At 49.1% G+C, this 19,492-nt stretch overlaps 1 protein-coding gene across 2 annotated transcripts in view; it reads right to left on the reverse strand.

Annotated features, from left to right (window-relative positions):
- The window catches only part of TBX20 (T-box transcription factor 20), a 35,490-nt gene extending 20,068 nt beyond the window's left edge, over positions 1 to 15,422 (reverse strand). For both annotated transcript variants that reach the window (XM_015855074.3, XM_015855072.3), the window contains exons 1-5: positions 15,204 to 15,422; positions 13,654 to 13,888; positions 12,347 to 12,511; positions 7,243 to 7,351; positions 2,453 to 2,611 (exon numbers count right to left, since the gene is read on the reverse strand). In XM_015855074.3, coding sequence (XP_015710560.1) covers positions 2,453 to 2,611; positions 7,243 to 7,351; positions 12,347 to 12,511; positions 13,654 to 13,888; positions 15,204 to 15,330 — 795 coding nt within the window. In that variant the 5' untranslated portion in view covers positions 15,331 to 15,422. The remainder of the gene's footprint in view (positions 1 to 2,452; positions 2,612 to 7,242; positions 7,352 to 12,346; positions 12,512 to 13,653; positions 13,889 to 15,203) is intronic.
- Between the last annotated feature and the right edge of the window lie 4,070 nt (positions 15,423 to 19,492).

The following is a 19,492-nucleotide window of genomic DNA, read 5'->3' on the forward strand; positions in this document are numbered from 1 at the left end:
GGAAGGGAAGGGAAGGGAAGGGAAGGGAAGGGAAGGGAAGGGAAGGGAAGGGAAGGGAAGGGAAGGGAAGGGAAGGGAAGGGAAGGGAAGGGAAGGGAAGGGAAGGGAAGGGAAGGGAAGGGAAGGGAAGGGAAGGGAAGGGAAGGGAAGGGAAGGGAAGGGAAGGGAAGCCTTTACTTTTTGCCAGAGTAACCACAGACCAGGACACCCTGTGGCACCAAGGGTGTGCTGAACTTTGCAGTGAAACTTCCCTGGAAGGGATGGGGGCTTCCACTGTGTTTCTGGGAACAGGAAAACACACCATCACCCTTAGCAGGTTTCTAGCTGTCCAGTTAAATAAAGTTTGGTAAGTAACACCTGAGACAATCAAAACAATATTTGGATTTACCAATTACGCTAAACAACAAGGGGGAGTTAAGAGTTTTTCTTAGAACAGGGGGACAACATGGGGTCTGTCATTGGCTGAGGTTCTGGGGCTGTCCTGCCCTGCAAATACACACAGTGACAACTAACCTCAACACTAGCTTTGCAACAGCTCAGAAAGCCAGATGCAATGTCTTCCACCTCCTGAGAAGTCTATGTGCCAGATTTGCAGCAATGCTGGGAAGAGCAGCAGGTTGGTGCCTCACGTATGGGGAACATTTTTGTGGCAGCACTTGAAAGCTACCTTGCAAAAAGACAAGCTCTAACTAGTTCAATTGACTTAGATCACCAGCACACTGAGCCAAATGTACTGCAGAATCATGAGGGTTTCTATTCATCTCTTGAGTGTATTTTCACCAATCAAACTTCCATTTTCCTAATATTAAAGATTTGGTATGACATCACAAGAGAAACTTTTTGTATTCACCAAAGCCAGATGAGACTCACAATCATTTATGGCCATATTTTTCCTGAGAGACTGTCTCACAAACAATCAGAGAACATCTGCTAGAAAGCATTTTAAAATGAAATTTGACCTACAATTCAACTCTGTGGCAGTGGTTTGACTGTTTAAATAAATGCATGCCCTTTAAATCTTAAATTATGAGATAGTTTGTTGAAAGTGTAATGTATTTAGCTTTTATCTAATAACCTCCAGAAATGTAATCAACCCCTCCTTAAAACAGTTCTGAAAGAAATGGCAAAAATGAAAAAAGGCTCCATTTTCATTAGTCATAAATAAAATGACAGCATCAACCTCTAGGGGTTCCGGAGATGTTCCATTGAGAAATTTTCCAGGACTCGTTGCATGTGCTTTGGGAAGGTTGGTTTGGAAACATCTCTGATATAAATATCATTGGTAAACATAAATCAGTCCTATAGAGATAAATGCCAGGTTTAGCTAGTTTGGTGCCTCCTGTGTTCTACTGGTTTCTACTGAAACTTAAAAGGAAAAATGTAACCAAATGTTCAAACTGTATATTTTTTGAAATAGTCATGTGCTGAATCTGAGTCTACAGTCAAGACATTAGACGTTGGAGCCTTAAAGCTGGATGTGGGATCTGTCACAAGGACTAACTTAACACTGCCGCTGCTGCATCCACAGCTTGTTTGAACCCTCATGCTGTAGTTTCATTTTGTCCATGGCATTTGGAAATGAGTTTGTTTTGCTTTACATTAAAAAGCACAGCTTTCTTTTAAGAAAACAGTAGGTTCTTTGACTCTAGGATGCTGCCTGCCCACATGTTTGGACAGTGCTTCTTAAATTTTTCATAACTTGGGGGAATTAGAGATGGAAAGGGTTGTCTTTTTGAAATGCAGAAGACATTAATCCTTTTAAATACATTTTGAGTAGCACTGAAGCCAACGACATATTTCTACTGACTTAAATATTAAAGCTCTACCCACTGTAAAGCAAAGCCTCTGCTTTCCAATTGTTTATATACTTCCTAAAATTACTCATTAGCAATCCATTGTTTTGATCTCCTCCATTTTGTATACATTATTCACTGGCATGCAAATTGACATTCAAACATCTGGATGTAATCTGGGCAACCTCTGAAAAGCCTATCTCAGACTGATTTCCCTCACATTTGAGGCTTACAGCTTAATCAGTCAACTTTTTAAACCCATGAAATCATAACGTGCAAACTAGAGTATTGCACAGCTAATTGCTCATGGCATTAAAGATCACTTCAAATAAGAATGGTTCCTTAATGAGCTATAATTAGAAAAGGACAAAATGATAATATGCAAACTGCCTTGTATAGATAGAAGGGAAGAAAAATGAAAGCTACTTTCATGTCATCTTTATTCCTGTGAATAATTCTTATGTCCTTTGAAGTTAGCTGAACTATCTGTATACATAAGAATGACTTCTGAATATGAATGAAGCCAGCCAAAGCCACTACAAACATTAGAATGGAAAGGTAGGTTGTATCAGAAACTTTCCTAGGCAAGACTGGGGGAAAATGAATTTTTGGCAGGGTAGAATTTAACTGTATTTGTGCAAATTAGCAGCCATACTCACCAATTGATTCTGGTAGGCTGTGACAGCAGTAAAAACTGTCTCTGGAAAGATAAATGTCCTGAACTCTTCAGATTTCAGATTTAACAAGGAAGCTGTGTGATCTTTCTTCTTAATGATGTGGACTCTTGGCTGGTACTTGTGCATGGAGTTTAAAATGATCTGCAAGAAAGAGTTACAAGACACTGTACTGAGAAGAAGATTAGCAAGACCCTGAAAGACTATAAAACTGGTCAGGGGCTGATTCTGGCAATGAGCTCTTCAGATTTTTTGAGAAGATCCTGACTTCAGAAAATGAAGCCATAGAAGGAGTCAGTTCAAAAGCTGGTTTCCTCTGCCTCCTATGTTACCAGTAAGCATCCATTTTTTGGAGCATAAGTACCTATTCCTACAGACATGGTGTGTAGCCTACATGACATTATTGCTTGTATGTGACCTAGTTTGCAGGTTTCACCTGCAAATGTGGGTATTTTATTCTTGAAAGTGTATGACCAAGACTTAATCGTGCAGGTGCAAAATATAGAAAGCCAAGAATCACCCCCCTCCAAACAAACAAACAATGCCTGCAAAAACTGTCTGACCAAAAAATAAAACTTTCCAGATCTTATCTCTATCATAGCAAGCCTTTAAAGCAACCTACGTGATAGATGCTCTTCGCCATAAACTACCAAAAATGAAAGAAGTTAAACTAGTACAGAAACCCCAAATGACCCAGTTTTTCCATTTTGTCTCATTAATTCTTGTTTGTGGGCCCCCAAAATAATTCTGAACTTAACGTACCATCTAACCAATTCCAGTGTTCACTGGCGTCAAGCAGCGATTCCCATTTGCTTGAATTACCATGGGATGGAGGCCTTTTTGGCTGCCTCTAACCACAGCATTACAATATAAGAATTAAATACAGAGTTCGGCTTGCACCAGTCCTTGTTTTGGATATAATCACAGTCACAAGACTAAATTGGCAAAGGAGTGGGTGGTTCTATTTTACAGGGGCCATAACTACACTGCAGCCAGCTCTGTACATCTGGAATAGCTAATGTGCATTCCTTGAGAAGCGTTAACTTCAGCTGAAACACAGCAGAAGCAAGGCAGTACTTTGTGTTAGTTCAGTAAATAGGAAAGGTTGCATGTCTTTGTTTTTCCTCTGGGGACAAATATTACTATGACAAGTACTGTGACTTCAGGGGTGAGGGATGCACATCGCAGAAGTCACTACAGGAGCCATTGTCTGTCACGTCAGCCCCTAGCAAGTAAGACCCTTTTTCAGATCACTTCACCATTTTATCATGCACACACAATGGCCATTGACTTTGCTGCTAATATACTCAGCACATTTTTGTCTCTCTGTAAGATTTTGTCATACCAGCCTAGTCTCAGACTGTTCTAGGCAGCCAGAAGAGACATTTGAAAGGACATTGTGGAGATGGTGTGAGCTTACCAAGGGCTCAGCCCATGGACTATGATCTATCATGACTGTGATATCCAGCACTGCATTTGAGTATCAGCCGAGCAGGAGGAGGAGCAGGCTGTGACACAGCAGCCCCACACATTCCCCGTTCCCTCATTTCTCTGAGACCATCAGTCATGACAAAGAAACTCTGTATCCCAAATAACACCATGCAATTCTTTATGAGAGCTTTCCAAATCCAAAAGCATACAAGTAACAACCTCTGCTGCCCTTTTCTACACCACACATTCCTCCCAGAAGCAAATTGGGCCCAAAACAACTGAATGCAGCCAGAAAGTGACAGGACGCCTGTGTCCAAAGAGAAGAGCCCTTGTTAGAGTCTCTGCATGCGGTGCTCCACCTGCATCCCCACCCAGGCTGCACTCGCTGGGGACTGCACAAGCCCTTAATGCACTATTAGATCTATGGAAACAACCTGGAAGAGCTGGCTACATCAGGTGCTTACTAGTCATTCAGAATGACCACAGGCCTCCAGCCATCCCATATGCCCCACAGCTGACACCTCAAGCAGGGAGGTGGTCAGAACAGGTCCTTCCAGGATTAGCAGGGGCCAGATGGGCCCTGTGGGCAACTGGCTCCCACCAATGGCAGGCCAGTCACCACAGGCAATCTGGATGCCAGATGCAAAATCCCCAAGGTGGCTTAGAATTTGGGAACTGTGCTGGGAATTTGGCTTCCGCATTAGCTCAGGAAGAGAGTTGCTGGGCAAGGTTTGCTTTTTAAAAGCCTGTAGGTTCCTAACTTCTGCCAGGTTAACTTTAAGAAACACCTGGGCGTAACTGCCTGTGGCTATTCTGAAATCCCAGCTTTCACAGTTGCCTGTGTTCACACCTCCATGTTTGCTTTTGCAAACGTTCATCTGTTTAAGTTTTGCTATCATAAATGCCAGAAAAGCAATTATGATAATGTATACACTCATGATTCACCTCACCCTAAGCCAAAAATAATGCCACCACAACCGAGTGCAACCAAAAGTCCCAGGGAAGGACAGCCAATGTGAAAAACATCACCAGAAATCTGACAAATAACGTGCTCATCAGTGTATCTCAAACAGGGGGAAAAGAAAAAAAGAAAAGAAATAAAAGAGGAATTACTTGCTGTGCTGCAGAAATCCAGAGGCAAGAGCCATTTCCTTTCTCTGGTAAAGATATCTGCAAGGGTTTCCATGGTGCAAACTGTATGTCATGCACACAGAGATAAGACTTCTGCTTGATGCTTGGGGAGAAAATGTTCATAGCTATGGGGTTATGTGCGCTGCTGAAGATACACAGTAGCAACGCTTGCCAACTCCAGAAGTCTCAGAATAAGAAAAAGCAAACAAATGGTAAGGCAAACAAATGCCTTTCTTTTCTTCAGATTCCTTTTCAGGAAACAAACCACTCTACAAATAAAACACCATAATTACCTTTATAACCAAAACTGTCTTCTGGATGATGGAGAAAGCAAGCCACTAGAACAAACTGGCTCTAACTGCTGTACCCATAACTAGTATTAAAAGACAGGTTTTAGGTCATTAAAGCTTCCTCAGGAAGTAACATGCTTTATCAAACGTAATTAACATTTTAGTAGAACAATTAAAAAGATCTCATCAGCAAAGCACAGCTCTTTCAAACAGAAAGGGAAATTTTGAAAGGCATTTCCATTCCTCCCCTCTGTTGGACCTCATCAGCTGCACTGGCCATGCCACAGCAAACATCCTTTAGAGGCTTCAGAGGAAGAATTCACTTCTTCATTCTATAGAGCATCCGGACACGATATTTACACAGCTTCATAAGGCAGCACATAAAACCTGACACCCTCATTTGGAACACAGAAGATGGCAAAACACTAAGAAGGGAGTTCTCCACGATAGCATAATATCTGTCACACAAATCTCAACACAGGATCAAGCCTTCCAGGCTTATTCTTAACCAACTGTGCAAAACTTTCCATCAACTTCAGCCATCCAAAGCCTTCGTGTAAAGAAAGCGTTCCACCTCCACCACTTGGAAAGTGAACCACCGGCCACACCTCACCCGCTGCAGGCCATGTTCCCCCGCTGCCTGCCTGCAAAACACTGACATCTTGCTCTGTTATGTGTCCCTATTCCCGACAGCTTCGCAGCCCGACTTCTTTTTTATACTCATCTGGGCTTCTGGGAACTGCACTGCTCCTAACTAGTGTGCGATATACTGCTGCAAGCCCTTTATTAGAGGCACACATGGCCCCTGTTATGATGAAAAATGCTTCTTTTTAAATGCGCACGTATACTGCTCTATCATCACTCGGTGAAAGAGCCCACAAATCTTCAGCTTTGCCCTTCTACAGACTATGAAATAAGAGGGGGGAAAAAAAAGAAGACAGCCTCTGCTAGTCCCTCTGCTAGGAAGGGAGCAGTGCTGGGAACTGGATTCAAGAAAAACATATCAACACACAGAGCTTAACAAAGAACAACACATAGGCATCTAGCTGAGCCTTTTTTTAAGGAAACCATGTTTTGATTGTTTGTTTCTAAGAAAATTTTTAAATGCAAATGACAGTGGTTCAATTTTTAGGTCTTGAAATGATCACAAATCCTGTCTCAAATGAGAAGTATTAGCACCAAGTGCAGCTCAGGCAGTCAGCTGCCACCTCAGCCAGCCTGCAAAAGCAACAAGCAGCACTTTGTGGGGCCTTGCTGACACCACGGACACCACTGTTGCTCTGCTTTATCGGTCAGTTACCCCCTGGCACGTGTCAGAGCTCATAATGAGCCCCCTCATCCTGACACCTCATTTACTGACCCTGCATTTAGGCTCTTTCCTTTTAACTCCCCCATTCTCAGCCAATAAGCCCATCCACCGGGTTCCAGATAGGTCTTATGACATCAGGCTGATATCAACAAGCCCAAATTTCTTTTGGGGCCGGTTTTCTCCAGAGCACCAAATGAATGCCGTGGTATGCTGACTTTCAGTCATCCCATAGTTATTTCAAGAGCTGTTGAGACACATTTCACAATCCCATATCTCTTCTTGTGGTGTCTTTTCTGCTAACTCCACACCCAACTTGTGTTGCGTCTGGAGGTAAAAGAGTTCTTGTGGAAGAAACCAACCCTAAGAGATGGCTTGCAATGTGGCGCATCTTCCAAGCACACAGGGGCCAAGCATGCAAGCCTGAAAGCCAGTGTGGGTGGCTAAGCCTGCTGCCAAGTCACAGCAAGGCAAAGGCGGGAGCACAGCGCAAGCTCAGTCTTCCCTTCTCTCCCTCACTGAAATGCTCAGCTCCACCCCAAGTGTTTCCTTCCCCAATGGATGTGGTGGCAGAGTGTGGTTTCTCCTGGTGCTTTCCCCCAAGAAGGGCAACTCACGTGGCCATGCTGATCCAGCTCATTGTTCGTCAGCTTCACCTTCTCAAACGACACCATCTGCTTCAGCAACTGCTCACCTGTGAACGGGGAGTCGGGGTGCACGTACAGCCTAAAAGACACAGGGAAAAGGCCTCTGCATGAAAACTTGACTCAAATAGGTACCATCCCCATAGGAAAATGCAAAGCAAAATTTTGCTTTCAAGATGTGGCACGGTTTCACAGCAGTAGGTTTCCTGAAAGCTCTGGGCAATACAGATCTGCTAGTAGAGCAAGAAGCACGCAATCTGCCCAAATGAATGAATGCCATTAATGAAAGCCAGTAAGGCAGATGCCTGAAGTTGTTTAGTTCACGGGAACATAATGAAGAATTCTGTGACCAAGTGCTAGATTGCTCCCTGGCCATAGCTATTGTTTTATCTGGTTATCTGAAATGGAGACATTAACTAACGGTCACTGTTGCTTCTTTTCCCGAGTGAAAAATTGATCGTCTTTCCCCACAGCTGTACTAACAAGCACTTAAAATAACAATGACTGCAGCTCCAAGAGAAAAAACACAGTGTCATTAGAGAGATAATGGGGGAATGCAGATAAAAATGCATTTTTCTTTATATGTAACATTAAGCCGTGATAATGATTTTAACCTGCATTCAATCACACGTTGGCTGTGGTGATGTGTGTTTATAAAGAGGTTGAGGGCTGCAGTCTAGGACAGTGGTCTGACATGAAAGAAATTAATTGCAACTCTGTAATTAACAGCCCACAACCTAGGAAATTAAGCAGAAGAAAAGGAAGTAAGGAAGACATGCAGATAGAATGATATATACATTATGACTAGACTCGGCTCAAGTGCCGGGCTATTTAAAAACAATGATTTTATATGAATAATACATTGATAAAAATGATTTAACTTGAAAGTGCTTTTGAGGCAGCAAATTAAGGTCTGAATTAGAGCTTCAGCCAGTGCAAGCCAGGCTGGTTTTGTTGCTGTCAGTGCACGTTATCACTTGCAGAGGTCCTGGCTCTCTACAGACTCTGTTTTTTGCCACACCAAGAGATTCCCTCTATCACACAGGGCTGAAATGCTGGCCGAGAGAGAGAATTTGTTTGCTTTTTTTCCTCCATTGAGCCATGGTTCTAGTTAAGCAAAAGGAGAATGGAAAACCCACAAAACTATGAGGTGTAACTGCCTGCCGGACCACGCAGATCCCCAGTCAACGAATAGCTGAGCTAAAGCCCCCTGAGGCACCACTCTGCTTCTCCAAGAGGAAAGAGATGTGATCGTGGGCTCTCTGTTTTGCCAGCGGAATCCACAAGGCACAGTCCTGCTGGTGAAACTGAAGCTTTACTGGCATGGCTTGCTCCAGGCGGGCAGGATGTTTTTCTTCTCTTGATCTGCAGCACCACTTGGCTGGTTCAGCTGCACCCATGGGAGGGATGCTGTGCCAGTGAGACCAGCACACAGGGTCCTCCCTGCTCTCAGCTGTAGAGCGAGGCTTGTGAGGAAATAACAGCGCGCCTGAAAACCTGAGATCTTTTATGAAAATCCACTTTGCTTTCCTGTATAAAACAGTAAAAATGTGAATTTTCGGAGCCTCAAATTACAGAAGGCAAAGAAAAAACAACCCTGACCATATCACTTCCAGCCCTGCATCTTTGCAGCCAGTCTCATGATTTTTTTGGAGTCTGCCTCCTAATTTTTCATGTCTGGATAGCTAATGCTGTTTACTGTGATCACAGAGCATCAGGCTCAGCAAGGTTTGGCTAATTGGGACCAAAAAGCCAAACTATTTCAAATATGCACTTGGGGAGTACGTTAGGATCTTAGTGTGCCTACAAGCCGAGCACCATTGTTTTGTGCCATATGTAGTTAATGGCTGGCACAGCACTCATGCTGAGAACGAGTTAGCAGGGAAGACACAGAAGGATTGGCACCCGAATAGTGGTTAGGCACATGTGTAAATAAACCTGGCTTTTCCATGCTGATGAACCGCATGCCTCCAACCCCGCCGCACGCATGGCTCCACCTGGCTGACTGCACCTCCTTGCACGCTTCTCCTGCAGCCTGACCATGCAGCAGAAGGCTCAGAGCTAAATGCATTGCCCTCTGAGGCAGGGAAAGCTGATGTGAGTGGATTAGAGAAATAAACGCGCGCATTCCTGCACTGCACACGAAACAGCCCCAGAGCAGCACGAGCTCTGCTGCCCACGGCCGGATGCGGGGATCGTTCTCCCGAGCTCACTGCAGCTTCAGGAGCCTTATTTGGTTGTGAATTTGCTCTACGGTGTTTTATGATACAGCCCAGGTTTGGGTACAATTTCCTTCTTGCATAGTTGGGAGCGCTGCAGTGCTCTGCTTCTGTTTAGTTTAGCAGCTGTTCTGGTCCTACAAGCCTTAATTCTACACATGCTGCTTTTAATTACCTTTGTGCCCCAAACAGATAATTTTCAAAGTATAGTTCCTTTAAAAAGTTTCCTCCACAAGTGTGCAAACACTACAGTTCCATTAAATAAATGATGATGGGCAGCTTACTGCAGCCAAATAGAATGTGTATGTGGAGGGGAGCGTGCATGTACGCGGAGGCGAGGGGGGCAGAAAAGAACTTTATGAGTGGAAGAAAGGAGACGAAAAAGAAGAGGGGCAAACAAACGCACATGCTGAAACTTATGAAACTGATGATTCTTTCTCACAGCCTCAGCAATTTGGAAGAGCAAACATGAAGCATCACACAGGAATTCTATTTCCAGTTAGTACCCTAGCAGACTGACAAAAGACTCTCTGAAAAGTAATCTTACTCAAGCATTCGTTGCAGCACTAACTTGTCTGACAGCAGGAAGACAAGGGATATGAGTGCTTCTCACAGCAAGTTCCCTGAAGGGCTCGTCTTTCAGAGGGAATCACAGCGTTCTGTTCAATTCTGAGGAAGATTGGCTTAGTGCTGAAAGTTAGTTTTACAATAAGAAGGAGCAGAGAAACCCACAGGTTGGATTCTGCAAAGCCTTATATGTAGGCATAAGGGGACTCCTGAGCAATCCTCAGGTTGTAGTGGTACCCACACGGATATGGGCAGAGAGGTGCATGGGGAGGCAGCACCTCAGGACCTGCTCAAGTGAGAAGAGATACAGCTGTGTGCCTGGGGAGGAGGGGGTGTGAAAGAATGCTGCTGGAAGAGCTCCTCTCACCAGAGCAGTAGCAGATCCATTCAGGGTGGGAATGGTGCTGCTTTCTGCATGAGCAGGATGGAGGCCTCCTACCTCAAAAGTTGTACCAAGACTCTGCCAACAGCATCGGTAATGCAAACAGCAGCACGCTCCACCTCTTGCCAAGCTTCCCTTACTGAGTAAGTAAAGAAGAAAGCGCATGTACATGGCACCATGCATACAAAGGAGAAGTAACCTGTATCTGCCATCAGTCTGTTGGCTGAACATCCCGAAAGGGAAATGAGACGTGCAGCAGAGGTACACGTTTGCACAGAGGAGCACTGATCCAACAGGAACCTTACAGAGCTGCCACCAGACAGTGACAATTAATGCTAAATTCCAGCAAGGTTTGACCCCAGCCCTATAGCAGCTAGCAGGAGAGGAGCTGCTCATTATTTCAAAGGATCGCTCTCTTATCTTATATTCTTGTGAATATTCCCATTGAGCTAGTTGATGTGCAGATCAGCAGCCTACCTAAGTGTACCCTAAAGGGCGCATAAACGAATGCTAAAGGGAGAAGCCTGCCCTGAAACTATTTCTGTCCTTCCCCTTTTTTTTTTTTTTTTTTTTTTTTTTTTTTCTTGGTGCTGAGTCCTTTGGAGCAGGACACCCATCTATTTTCCGTGGGGTTTGATCGCTGCCCATTACAGTATCCCAAATGAAGCCCTCTGACGCCAACCACGCTGCAGGAAGGAGCTTTTGGCCACGAAAACAAAGCTGCCATAACTCCTGGGTTGCTGCTTTAATAACAGCTTCTCCGTGTGCACGCCTCCTGCGTACTTCCCCGAGCCGCCTTCGGAGATGAACAGTCAGCAGGATTTCAACGGAGCTACTCCGACGGGGAAATCTCTCAGCGTTCGGTCCCCAAACAAACCCATCAAAACAAAGCGCTGCCACTCCTTGCTTCACTCCTAACGTCTCTCTCTCTTAATAAGCAAGATCTCAGCCCAGGGCTAAGGCACCTGGCGCTGCCCGCGATGCCTGCGCGGAACCCTCCGCCGGCGCTAACCCCGTACACCCGCAGCTCTGGCTGAGCAGAGCCGGCCGCGTTGCGGTCCCGGGTTCGGGGACAGCAGCGCGCAGCGCATTGCAATGCCGTACGGGGGCCGCGGCTTCCTCGTGCCGGGAGGAGCCATGCTCATCAACAGCCGTAAGGGAATGCTCATAGAGGTTCGTTACCTACAGCAATTCGCTTCTGTACAGAAGAGGTGATGCTGCAGAGGAAATAGTTTTGCTTTTCGGTGGTTTTTGTGTTATTTCTTTTCCCCCAGAAGTCTCAAGATCTGCTACAGTTCCTCAACAAGAAACCCTCTGTGCTATAAAACTGACCCCCCACTTCACTCGTTGCTTAAGGGACAACTAAAGGCAAGAATCAAAGTATCGGTCAGTAAGCACTGGACGTGTTTTGAAGAAATAATTATAATGGTAAGTATAAGCAGCACTGCACTGTGGCATTCCTGCCGGATTTGGATTGCGTTAAATTATAAGGTCAGACGTAGGGAGGAGGGCAGAACAAACCCAGGGTCAAAGCAACGGGTTTTCACAATTTTTTTCTGATCTGAATGGAGGTAAACTTCATTTAAAAACACATACAGACATAAAAGAGCCTTCAGCCAGCAGCTTCCTTTAGAAACGCACGCTCATACACAAGAGCCTTTGGCCAAACCCCGTTCGCCCTAGAACACTCTGCATAAATCAGCCCTCACGGGGAGATCTGAGGCCCCACTCAGCACCGCAGAAATTAATCATAGTTCTGAGATCGAGTTGGTCGGGCACAGACTCGAGTTCTCAGAGCGCTGTTTGCAAACGGCATCAAAGATTGATAGCAGGTATTTCAGGAAAAGGGGGGGAATAAATAAATAAAGGCAAAGAGAAGGAAGAAATACAACTGCAGAAGCCCACAAACCTTGCTGGGAGTGGGGGGTCGGCTTTCCCAGCCACCAGCCAGGAGGAGCGGTGGTAGGCATATCTGTATCTCTTATTGTCCACCGGAACGATATCCATTAGCACGATGTACTTGGCTTCAGGATCCACTCCCGAGAAAGAAACCCTAATGGTGGGAAACATCCTCCTGGAACAGAGGAAAGCAGGAAATAAACGTGGGGACGGGAGACAGAAAGGAGAGCTTCAGAAAAGCTGCTACAAAGGAAATTTCTATCCAAACCTCCTGAAAAATAACAACAATAATAATAATAATAGAATAAAAGCATCTACCAGCGCTGCTTCAATGCGACAGAACCTGCACCCTGTGCACCTCTACAATATACACACAAGTGCTGCTTGAAGTTCAAACGATTTCTTTGAAGCAAAAAGAGAAATGGCAAAAGTGAAAAAGCAAAGGAGAAAACGATTTTTTTATGCCCGTTTTTTTTTAACAGCACGCGGTGTTTCCAGCAAATCGCGGTGCCGAAGCAACAGATATAAATCTATTTGTAATGGGACACGTGCTGGAGCAACAATGCAGCAGTTAATTCAGCAGACACGCTCACCGATCTCACATGCATTCCTATAATATTTCTAAGAGGCGTTAAGATTTTGACAAAGTTCACAGTTCTGAAGTGTAAGCTTTATATAGTAGACCTGAACTAGCTTTAAACACTTTGTTATTATTGTTATTGTTATTATTGAGCTACAAGCTCCAGATTTTATACATCCTTTGGAGTTAATTTTTAACAGATACTGGCAGAGCTGTTCCTTAAGAGAAACAGTCAGCAAACTGCTTTCCGAACCAGACACTTCGGGACAAACCCCGAGCAGACGCTCGGCTCCTTCGGGCTGCGCGTTACCGACCCCAAACCAAAAACGTCTCTGGAAAAACGGAACGTTTTGAAAGCGACAGCAAAGCCTGGAGTCCTTCTGCGCGGTATTTACAAACGAGAGCGGGAATAATCCCTGCTTTCCACACCGTGTCCGTGCCGACACAGCTCCGCGCTCACAGCCCGGAGCCGCTGCGTGCGGGCAGCTCCGGGCACAAGCACAGCTCCACCATACGGCTCTCCCCCGTACGCCCCGCGCAGCGCAGCGCGCACCGTACGCGGACTGCTCCCACCCCTGTCCGCGCTGCGCTCCCGGGTCACAGCCGGGAGCTGGAACTTTTTGCGTCTCTATTTCCTCCCACCCCTTTTAGTTTTAAAATCTCTCTCTTTTTCTTGTTTTCCCCTCTTGAACCCTCCCCTTTCCCCGGCGCTGCTCTCGGGCCGCCTCCAGCCGTACCTGCCGGACTTGGTGATGATCATCTCGGTGCCCAGCTCGTGAAACTTGTCCCACAGTTCCTTGGTCTCCAGACTGCAGGAGATTTTGGCCATCTCCTCGCTGGGGATGATGGGGGTGGTGGGGATGAGGGGCTCGGTGCACAGGGCCGAGGGGCTGCCGCTGAAGTCTCCGTGAGGTTCCAGGCCGGACAGATCGCTCAGAGGCTGCGCGCAGGAGGACTTCTCAACGAATTGCTCTGCGGGGTTCGGGGGAGAGGAGACAGAGAGGGGACGCTGAGCCGGGGCGGGCTGCCGGCAAAAAGCGCTTTCCAAAAACGAGGCATTTCTCGCTCGATCGGCCCCTTCCTTCCAGCGCTCCCGCAGAGCCGCGCTGCTCCTCCGACCGGTGATATGAGCGAGAATATGGGGAGCTTGGCTCCAGCCCTTCATCCACCCCCAAAAGAGGGGAGGGATGCCCGGAGCCGACCCTGGCTGCGAGGCGCGGCGGCTGTGGGCGGCTTCGGGGAGAGACTGGAAAGGAGATTTCCCCCAAATCTCCAGCTAATAGAAGCCGGGGTACAGATAGTCGTTTCGCTTGGATTTCTAAGTGAATGGCGTGAGGAAACGGGTTTAAAAAACTTGAAAATCGATTAAGCAGCGATTCTAAATATAAATAAAATAAAATAATAATATTCACAAAGAAAAAGAGAGATATAGCCAAACTTAGCCTGCGTAAATGTGCCCGACAGGCTCACTGTGACACAGCCGGCCTGCACCGTGCCTCAGCAAAGAAATAAAGTCCGCAATGGATCCCCGGAATACCCGGACAGGGGGCTTGGAGGGAAAGCGCGGAGATGGGCTCTTCCCGCCCCCCCTCCCCCCCCCCAGCCGAGGGTCACATCGGGCAGTGGCCCTGTGAGCTCGGTGATGATTTCTTGTAGCACTCTCTTGAATACATGCAAGGAACGCAAGGCACACAGATTGGAGAGGGGGGTGCAGGCGTCTTTTTAATATCCTTCAGGAACGGGAATGTAAGCGATCGAAAAGAAGCCAAATCGCTCACCCGAAAGTCACACGGAATCGCCAGAAATGCCCCCCAGCCGCCGGGCCGGATGCCGCAGGCTGACGCTGCCGCTCGGAACCCGCAGCGAGCGCTGGGAGCGAGGGGCTTTGGGGCTGCGGGCAGTTATGTCCTCCCCTGTGTACTCCGGGGCTTCTTTTCTTTGACTTTGAGAGCTATGGGTGATTCGCTTTGCATATTTAAGCTCTTTATGTCGCAGCAGAAGAGAGAAACGCGGCTACCTCGGGGCGTGAGATTATTCTACGAACTGAGAAGCCCGATAAAGAAACAGCGGAATGTAACCCGGAGGGACCGACGAAAGGGGTTGCGCTCTGGGCAGCCTCTGCCGAAAGCGACGAAAAAAAGACCGAAGCGGCTCTAGCGGAGCGATTCTGCGCGGGGAGTCGGGGAGAGGCAGAGCCGGGCAGAGGCAGAGCTGGGCCAGAGCGTGGGCCAGGTCCCGTCCCCCCACCGCCCCCGCCGCCCACCTGCGCCCGCCGAGCTGCGCTCACCCAGAGGCTTGATGGTGCTCTCGGCGGCCTCCTTGTCCTTGGAGCTGCCGCTCGACATGAGGGCGGCGATGGAGAAGGCGTTGGCCCGCGACGAGAGCTGCGGCTTCGGGGGCGGTGTGTACTCCATGGCGAGCCCCGCCGGGGCGGCTCGACTCGGCTCTGCTCCGCTCCTTTCCTTCCCGTCCCGTCTCGTTCCGTCCCGTCGCGGCGGCTTTCTGCGGCCGGGCCCGTGCTCTCCCCCGCCTTAACGCGCGGCCGCCGAGATGCTATCGGCCGGCGGCCAATCGGCGGCGGGACACGTCAAGGGCCCCGGGCTCGGCGCGGCCGCGGAGGAGGGGGCGGAGGCGGGAGGAGGAGGATGGAGCCGAAGGAGGATGCGGGAGGAGAAGGAGGAGGAGAAGGAGGAGGGGTGGGCAGGGGGCGGCCGCCCCCGCTCTCCTTCCGCGGGCGCTGAGCTCCCCCGGGCAGCCCCGCGCTCGGCGTTGGTTTTCCCGCAGCGGAACACCGCGTGCTTCGTGCCTGCCCCGCGGAGTCCCAGCGCAGCCGCAGCCCTTGTCGCACCGAGTGCTGCCGGTGGAGCGCGCAGAGCGCGGAGATCCAGGAGAGTCACAGCTTAGGGCTGCTCCGGGGCAGCGACGGGAACGGACGGTGCCCTGTGATCCCTTCAGCTCTCAGTCACAGAGACACAGAATATCCCGGGTTGGAAAAGGGCCCACAAGGACCGTGGAGTCCAACTCCCAGCTCCTCACAGCACCACACCACCGTGTGAGCGCTTGTCCGTAAATAAAGAAGTGGGAATGTAACTGAAGTCCTTCGAATAAAAGAAACCGAACGGATTTGCTCCCTGAAACGACCCAAGGGCAGGCGCGAATTTGTCGCTAAGTGCCACCTTCTAAATTCAAAACGGGGTCCGGGAGTGTTGCAGGGGCGGCAGCGAGCTGCTGGGATCACTAAAGAGCAGCCGCGGAACTGCCCTTGCATCAGCGGAACTTCCCCAATGCATACATACGCGCTATGTGACTAATGCGTATTCAGTACCAAAGAAATGTACAAAGGAGATCTCGCTTTGCTTCGAAGAAGATCCGACTACAATCTGGGCCGCCGCCCGCACGAATGGGGCGAACGGAGAGCCCAGCGCCCGCCGCACGGCAGCAGTGTCACTGCCGCCTGTCCTCTCCGTTCCGTCCGGGGCGGCGGGGCAATAACGCGCCCGGCCCGACGGGGGCTGCCGTGCAGGTGCGGCGCTGTCCGGTGTGGGGCTGACCGGGTCCGACCCGCGCCTTCCTGCGGAGCCGGGGCCGGGACCCCGCCAGTACAATGCGCGGCGTGCGCAGAGTGGGGCTTCGTTTTGTTTCAAACGGGATCCGTCCCTGAGAGAGAGGAAGCGGCTCTGCGAGCTGAGCAAAGTTTCGCCCCGTCCGGCGAGAACCTTTAATTTCTCGGTTTTGATGAGGATGAGGGAACGAGGCCCGTCTGACTCCCCACTCCCCGGGGCAACGAACAGGGGTCCGGCTCCGGCCGCCCCACCCGGGCCTGGCAGAGACGCGCGTGGAGCGGGACCCCTGGGGCTGGGGCCGGGGGTGTCGGGGTTGGGCTGCCCGCCGCGCCCCGGGGATGTCACCGCTCGTTGCCGCTGCCCCTCTCGCAACGCCGCTTCGCCCGAGCGGGACGGAGCGTTTCGTCTCCTGCGAACCCGTTTGAACGAAATCCGTCAGTGCTGCAAAGAGCACGAAACGCGCATCGCAGCTCTTTCTGTCTGGCGCACCCAGGGGTCTGCCGCTGGCGTCCCTCGGGCACGGCAGAGCCATTTCATTATACTTCCCTCCCGAGCTTTAAAAACTCTTCTACCTCCCCCCCTCCATTACACGAACACCCCTCGCTGCCTTTTGCCGTGGAAAACACGGCCGCCACCAACACAGGCGGCCAATTCGGTAACTCCCCGATGCAAATCCAATGCTGCAAAGAAAAAGGCTCTATTAATACCCGAGGGCTGGCAATGAGATTAGAGCCCAATTGCCGGCGGATAATGTGCTAAAAGCTTTCCCGCACAGTGTGACTCCCCGACGAAAATTATCCTCACATCGCAGGCGGCGGACAGGAGCGGCTTTAGTGCGCGTGGAGCGAGCACGGGGACACACACACACCCGAGGTCTCCTAAACGCCCCTCATCCCGACCCCGACCCACGCAGCAGACCCGCTCCAGGGGCAGCCCCAGGCGTGGAAGCGCTCCGTGCAGCCCGCGGTCGCGCAGAGCTTGCTCCTAACGAGAAAGACAACACTTTATCTAAGAGTTAAACCTCCGTCCGTGCGCAGCTCCCGTCGGTTTCAGGTCGGGGTGAAGCAGTCTCTGCGCACCGAGCGGACGCGCTCCCGGCTTTGCCCTCGCAGTGCTCCGTCGTCGTAACCTGGAAGAGCAGCGGCCGGCGCGGGGGCACTGGCACCCTCGTTTAATTCAATTCGGGCACTCCGGGATAGCTTCGCGTTGCGTGAGCCGAGAGAAACGGCTGCAAACCCCTTTTCCCGGCCCGAACTCGGCAGCACCCACGCTGTGCCCGCGGGATCCGCATTTCCCCCGGCCCCGCATCGCTCCCGCCCCCCCGGCGGAACCCGGCGAAGGGCTCCAAATGAACTCGGTGTGCTACATTTTATGTGCGCGATCCCAGCTGCTTCGGGGACAGGGAGCGGGCTTTGGTGTTTTCCAGGATGATGGTCGAGTGATTTCTTTGCACAGAATAAAGCGTTTTCCATTTATTGACACACAAAAAAAGCACTGAGAAATGTCTTTCAAAATCACCAAACAGGGCTCGCTCACTTAGAGGATGGGAATAGTATTCAACGTGGAAAAAAACAAACAAACCACCCCAACTATATACATAACTATAGATACATCTACCCGTCCGTCTACGGATATATCCATCCGTTCATCTATATGCACATAGCTGCTCCCTACAGCCGAACTCGCCCGACGATACTCCCTCTTTTAGTTACGTTCCGCGGAGCGCAGCCCGAGTGTCCCTGCACACTGAAACCGCCCCTTCACACCATCGTTTTCCCGTAAAACAAACAGCACTCCTGCATTTCACAGCTCATCTTAAAGACGTAAAAATGGGGCAGCTCCCCCTGCCCCGGCAGTGTCTGGATCCTGAGGCGGAGCTGGGGCGAGCCGGCACCGGGCTGAGCGCCGTGGAGGGAAGCTGGGCTGCCTGAACTGTGCTCCCAGCAGCGACCGGTTCTTTGGGCTTGCTCAAGTTTGCTGCTAACAGCAACATATATTTGATGGGAAACTTCGGAATTATGCTTTTCAAGCTTCCTTGGCTATTTCGTATTTTCATAATGCCACATTTTCGCATTTCGGTATTTTCATATCTTCGTGTCTTCATGTCTTCATATCTTCCTGTGTTTGTATCTTCCTATCTTCATATTTCATTTTAAACTAAATAATTATTTAATCAACACTTTAAAACTGTATTACACGATGGACAGATACAAATTTTGTTTACTTTGTTGGGGTTTTGTTTGTTTGTTTGTTTGCTTAATAAACTGCATATTGAAGACCCATTAAAAGGCAACACGTTGCCATTTAAAAGCATTGTGCCATCTCAAGGAGCGTGTTTTCTTTAGAAAACCTTCGCTCAGAACCACTCTTGCGACGGTCCCGTACACACTCAGAGAAGAGGCAGTTTTTCTCCCCTGGCTTCTGCAGGCCACGGATTAGTCGGTGAATGTCAGTGCTCAGAGTGACGGAGATACGAAAATAGGAATAGCGGGAAGTGTGGGGAAGGACAGAAACCTCAAGAACTAAGAAAAACAGCATCTGGCCGATGCTAAGACTTCCCCCCCCCCCTCCTCCCCCCTTCTAAATAGAAGCGTCTCTGGTTTTAGGTCTTCAGCTCGCGAGGTGTTGGATGTTGCTTACTTCATCCAGATTTATGACTCCTCAACACTTCTTTTGCTGTGTCCCAAGTTCCGTCCCAAAATATCTAAAGCCGAGAACCTAAAATTAGAGCCTGCCTCTGAAACTGCTGACCCCTGCACATTTTCCCTCTGTAAACGCACAGCAGCAGGAGCACACCCAAAGACAACGGGTTTTGCTTCGAGGGCTGGCAGTAGAAAGAATTAAGAAAAGACTATCGACCGTTTCTTGAAAACTTTCTGGTTTTAGCGCAGTGATGCACTACGCTCACTGTGTGTCCCAGATCTCATCTGGGAGAGGCAAAAGAAAATGTCTGTTGGTTTCCAAAACGTTCAGAGTGAGAAAGCATAGAGATGCAGGGAGCAGCCCCATCTGC

Source organism: Coturnix japonica, chromosome 2, assembly GCF_054131305.1.
Source record: "Coturnix japonica strain WE chromosome 2, WE-NBRP24, whole genome shotgun sequence".
NCBI lineage: Eukaryota > Metazoa > Chordata > Aves > Galliformes > Phasianidae > Coturnix > Coturnix japonica.